The following is a 6214-nucleotide window of genomic DNA, read 5'->3' as shown; positions in this document are numbered from 1 at the left end:
TGATACTGATATTTCTTTCCTTGCCTTATTATAGTCTTTAGTTTATACTTCTTATGGGTACTTACTTAACAATCAGCCTTAAATTCAGTAATCACATTTCCCCTAATCTTTGATTAGAACAATTATAGTAATTGAAAATAAAGGAGTAATTTCGTGAAGAGATTCATAAAGTATCCTTTTCCAGCTAAAGTGCAGCCTTCTAACTAGTTTTTTCAGTATTAGGGCTACAAAAAATTCTTGCTGTTCTGTTTAAAATACACAGATCCCAAACCCTTTCATTGTCTGCTCATATTTGTCTTGGTCTCCCCTAGAACTGTGAGTCCCAGCAAAAGGCTTAGCACACAACAGATGTCCAATAAATGCTGTTGAATGACTGCTTGGCCCTCTTAACCTAGACTAAGACAGTAGAAGCATCAGAGAAAGTCCCTTCAAAAATAAAAAGCCTGTGAATGGATAAATAGGAAAGAAACATACAACAGAATTTGTATGTCTACTCCAATTTTTCTTTAGCTCTGAACTCTCTTAGCCAATGTTTATTTTTGGTTTGCCTTAAAAAGCAAGAATATATACATCAGAACACCCTAAAGGAAATCTCTGTGAAGATTGCCACACCAGTTTATATTATAAACCGATTGGTAACACATGGCTGAATATTTTCTGTCAACTCACTACTGTATACTGAACACCGATGATAGCATTCCCAGTTACATAATTCCCTCACACTGCCATCCTGAGTATGGTGGGTTTTTAAAGTTATTTTGCTAATATCATATTCCAGGAGAAAAAAAGGCTATAAACACCTTGATTAACAGAGTTTTTATGCCATCTTTTACACATTGTGGTAAAACTAAGCCAAAGCACTAGACATGTTTCATGAAGGCACATGAGCTGCATAAGGGGTCTGAAAGAAAAAGGCACAATGTAAGATCTGTGAGTTTAAGTTTTATTCAGGGTCTTACTGTGGACTGTAGCCTGGGAGACAGCCTCTCAGACAGCTCTGAGGAACTGCTCCAAAGAAGTAGGGAAGGAGCCAGGACATACATGACTTTGGGCTAAGGAATAAGGGCAGTCAACCAAGCATACATCTCAGTAAAAGATTATCTCTAGTCACAATGAACAGGTAGTTCGGTTAATGATTTTAGTGCTTTTCTATGCATGGGAAGATACAAGAATCTGGGTTCATTAAAATTCTTCCTCAGATATGCATCTCACTGTCTAAAGGCCTGTTTTTCCAAAGCACATTTCATCCTGTTTTTCATCCTGAATTCTTTCTGGGGTACACTGTTGGTCAGTGACTGCAGTGGCTAAAGACTCGATCCTTGTAGAACTGAGGGTGGGAAACACTCTTTGCTGTACAGGTCTATACAGCTCTGTTAGAGTGGGTGACAATGTAACTTTTTTGCATGTGTGAATCTCTCTAATTCAGATTCTCCTAGAATAGAAAGGTTGAGGAACTGATCTTTCACTGGTTCTTTTACCTTTATTCTTTCATCCCCAAATCCCTCACATTTTCCCCACACACACTCAGACACACACACACACACACACACACATACAATCACACTCACACACAAGCAAGAAAGGTGATTTTTGTCCAAGTAACGAAGACCCAAACTCATGGTGCCTTAAAGGAGATAGAAGTAAAAATCTGAATGTGGGCAAAGTGTGCTCTGCCCACAGGACAAAGCTTCCACCCCGTTACTATCCTGTGCAGCTCCATTCCTCAGTGCATCACTCTAGCCACATCACCTGCAAGTAGTCGGCAGGAAGGTGAGGGCAGAAGGACGGGGAAAGGACAGGGAATGGAGAATCTGTCCTTGAAGGAAGTTTCCTAGAGTTTCCATGTTCAAAGGAAAGAGTGTGAGCAATTAGAAGAAGACAGTCTGACTTTCAGTATTAAAGCTACTGAGTACCATGGATGTGAATTAGGAGGATCTGAGCCATATTCTAATCCTGTGCCTGCATGTTTGCTCTCTCAACTGAGACCACAGTTGTTTTTAATTGAACATAAAATCTCCTATTTGATTCTAAGCAGTGGAATAGGGTTTTTATTTGCTAGTAAGTGGATTTTGAATTTCCTCCCAAAAGAAGCTAAACTTTGGTGATAGTTACAATAGTATCTCATTCACACAAAGGTCTAGAACATTTAAGATTCTCTGGGGAGATACCAACTTTTGTGGGCAGGAGACTCAGTAATTTAAAGACAATTTTAGCTGAAAGCATTGCCCTGGTTATCAAGGCAGTTGTTTTCATGCTCCACAAAGCACCAGAGGTATCTTTGAAATCTCCAGTTTCAAAGAGTGGTACAAACCAGGCAGAGCCCACCCACCACAGCCCATCCCCATTCCATCTGTATTTTATGAATACGGCTTCTATATGAGATACTGTTTAAAGAAACATTTTCACTACTTTTAAATATTTGACCTCATTGTTCCCAGCTCAAAATCTATTTCTTGTGGATTTGTTTCTTGTGGACATTACAGCCTTGAAATTCCTTGGCCTTTTAGGAACTGGTGACAAAGGGTAGAAAGAGAAGGGACATATGTGAAAACTTCTGCTAACTTGTCATCATGACATATTTTTGTAAAACTTAATTAACTCATTTAGAAGCATCACAATGATGCTTGCAAAACAGACCTTCAGAATGCCTTGATGAGTGAGATTATATTAGCAAATATCTTTGTTTTCCTGGCAGTCACAACCTATGTGTATATTTGAAATTATTTTGTTTTTTATAGTTATTTAAATTTTGCATTTTAATTCTTAAGTCTTTTTAATTGTGTGAATATATTAGTTGCTCCCACAAAACTGAATATTCGTATCTAGGTCAACATATGCAGAGGCAATGACCACCGAGTGACAAGGTTTGCTGGGTTTTCACATCACAGCTGCACCACAACTTTATTGTTTGTTTCTGAATCAGAATCCTCTCAGCAACCCCACTTCATCTGTCAAATACTCCATGGGGACCAAAAAGAGAGAAAGCATTTGTAGTCTTGTTGTTGTTGCAAAAATCCAATCTTTTCTTTCTGGCAGATCAATTACTTAAGCAAAACTCACATCGCTAAAGGAACAGTCAAGGGTTTCACACTAAATAAAATACTCTAAGAATTTATTTCTCTCAGCATCTGTTTCTTCACTTTCCAACTCATATTTCTTCATGGCAACAAAATATCGAATAAAAGTTTCCCCTAGAGCCTGTCTCAGACATTGATCTTCCTCCAGTGCCATGAGGGCATCTTCTAGTTTCAAAGGGATCTCAGAAAATTTGGGCTGATGAAGGTCTGCGCCATCCTCTGGAGCTGCCAAAACACCATCGTTTCTTTGAAGTCCATCCAAGCCTGCAGCCACAGTGGCAGCCAGCACCAGGTAAGGGTTTGCCGTGGCTGAGCCCAGCTTATTTTCTATTCTGGTGCCTTTCTCACCATGGCACTTGATATTAAAAGCACAGCTGTTATCATTGTATGCCCACGTTGTCGGCACACTCTCCTTCAGGTCTTTACTGTCCTTGAAATAGCGCTTCCGGCAGCTAGCAGCAGGAGCCATCAAGCAGCTGAGAGCAGCAGAGTGCTTCAAGAGACCTGCCAACCATTTTTTCCCAGTGGTCGTGAGCTGCTCCATTCCAGAACTGCTACAGAACATGTTTTTCTTTCCATCGACATCCCAGAGACTATGAGACAAAATTCCTGAATTGCAGAATCCAGTCTCAATGAAAAAGCTGGTGATGTAATTATATTTCCTTGCCACTTCTTTGACAGCTGTTCTAAAGGTAAATGCATTATCAGCTGAACTGATGCCAAATTCGGGCAGAAAGCAGATTTCCATCTGGCCAGGCCTGGTAGAGGAGGAAAAGCTCTCAACATTGGCCCCAGTGTGATACAACCCATCCACGAGTTCCTGAATGAAAGGCTGGTCATGGTCATTTAGCAATGCTGAAGCAGGAAGAGATATGGTCTTTGAATTGATAATTTCAGGTACACCAAAAGTGCAAAAATCATAGATGAAGGCAGAGAACAGGGAGAAGCCAGAGTCCTGCAGCCGGCTCAGCTGCCTCTTTGCGATGTGCCTTGGGGAAGTCAGCAGAGGCTCGCCAGTCACAGTGAACGTGTCACAGATCACCCTTGCTGTCCTCTCGGCCCATGGCAAAACTCTGAAGGTCGATAGCTCTGGCATCAGGACTATGTCACTATTAAAACATGTTGCTCTTATGTGATCCACTTCATTGTCCTTAGGATTTGGTATCAATTCAAGATAACCTCGGGGCATGTAAACGCCATGGATCACTTTTTCCTAAAGAAGTTAAAGGATAGAGCAATCAAGTTTTGAAACTTGAAAACAAACAAAAACGTTGGAGGTGGGAGAACGAGAAAAAATGTTTAACATCTGTTGGTTAAAGCTAGCTTAGTATCAGATAAATTTTAAATAGTTTAAAATAGAACCCCCAAAGGTAATTTATAAACAAGTCTTAATAGCTTTAGCCTTGGAGACTTTATATGCTCATGTTCATGAAAACAGCACTCATAAAGAAAAGCTATAATGATAAAGAAAATGTCTATAGCAAATGACAAAGGTAAAACCTAACAGAATTATTTGAACTGCTCATAACCAAAAATATTTTTTAAAGCACTTTTTATCGTGTGGCGTAGTGGCTAATACTTCAGATAAGGCTTATTCTATTGTAATCCCCACAGGTAATTGACTCTCCAAAGTCTACAGTAAAGAATCCTCAGTCTTTCTCAGAGAGCTGACTGTTGTCACACCCGGGACACACAGGACAGAAGAGCCGGGACTGCTGACAGCTGCACTCCTCTCTTCACTCACCTTTACAACACACTAATGAACAAACTACCTCACAGGCGCAGAGTTACAGAAACCTTGCCCGTGAATGTGGACCTATGTTATAGTTTCCAAAATGTTGCAGCCTTCAAGTCAGCAGTCCTAACTCTGTCATTACTTCCTTGTGTGAAGTTAAGCAGGTCACAGAACTATGTTATGTGCCTCAGCCTCCATATCTGTGAAACAGAAGTGTTAGAGTAGATGATTGCTAAGGCACTTTCTAGTCAAATACCTCTTGGGTTCAATGGATTTAACTTTTATTTAACTTTTCTGTGTGCCATACAACATGGAAATAATGAAGTTATAAAGTTGAACAGACACATAAAAATGTAGAAATTGTGTAGTAGGAATATCAATAAGGTTTCATGTGTTGACGTTTCCATTAATGGGTGGAGAAAAAGCTGACTGTAAAGTTTGGTTCCTATGATGTCAGTGAACACCGTGAGGTTAACAAAACCTACTCACATTCTGCAAGCCAAACTGGTTGCTATATTACTTCCAAATCTCAAACAGGGTGGCTAATGAGGAAGGGCTGATGCTCGCAGAAGCGACTCTTCTGCAGGTGTCGGTGAGCCACTTCCTCCTTCACTTTCCACCATCTCTGCACATTTCCAAGTGCCATTTGACCTGGATGATCCAAATCTGCTTTTGCTAGTAGTAAAGTTGAGTAAGTCAAGCACTGTTTATTCAGCGCCTGCTTAATTTTCAACCTACTCAAGGACCTATATACATAAACTTCGTGTGTGTGTGTTTGTGTGTGTGTGTGTGTGTGTGTGTGTGTGTGTGTGCAGGCAGATCTAAAGAATTTTTGAAGAAACAGATTTGAATCTTTTGGAATTCTTTAAAAAATGTTTTGAAGATGCCCAATTTTTCCCAATATAAAGCAAATGAGAAAAATTACAATTTGGTATTGAAGTAATAAGTAAGATATATTTAAACAATAATCTTAGAGGATGCTTAATTTTCATACTTTTGTATATAATACTGATGTCCCTTCCTAAGAAATGATGTTTCAGTAACACAGTAAGTCAGTTATTAAAGTAAATACATGACATAAACTGAAAAATACTCAGAAAATCTCAAAACATATCTAAAAATATCATATTTCTTGATATCACTATTTTTGAGAACTTAATAATATTTATTGTCATCCAACAAAAATAGGATATATTCTTATCAGAATTAGAAGCTAAAAGGGATATACTTTTTATCTAGAAAATTCTATTTAATCTTATTTTTCTCTTTGTTTTTACTCCTAGGTCTTCTGTTGTAATTTTCTTATATCAAACAAATTATAATCTTCATAATTACAATAAGAGAAAAAAGTAGTGAAATTATTCAAGGCAGAAGGATGAAAATTACCAGTCTTAATTAGTTT

The 6214-nt window shown here is 38.7% G+C and overlaps 1 protein-coding gene across 1 annotated transcript in view; it reads right to left on the bottom strand.

Annotated features, from left to right (window-relative positions):
• Positions 1-3090: 3090 nt before the first annotated feature.
• LGSN (lengsin, lens protein with glutamine synthetase domain) overlaps positions 3091-6214 on the bottom strand; it is a gene marked incomplete at both ends in the record, with an annotated part of 29282 nt that continues 26158 nt past the window's right edge. The window contains one exon of the mRNA XM_082855554.1: positions 3091-4290. Coding sequence (XP_082711680.1) covers positions 3091-4290 — 1200 coding nt within the window. The remainder of the gene's footprint in view (positions 4291-6214) is intronic.

The sequence above is a fragment of the Leucopleurus acutus genome, assembly GCF_964270905.1.
Source record: "Leucopleurus acutus genome assembly, chromosome: 15".
Taxonomy (NCBI): Eukaryota; Metazoa; Chordata; class Mammalia; order Artiodactyla; family Delphinidae; genus Leucopleurus; species Leucopleurus acutus.
This window is presented reverse-complemented; position numbering and strand designations above follow the sequence as displayed.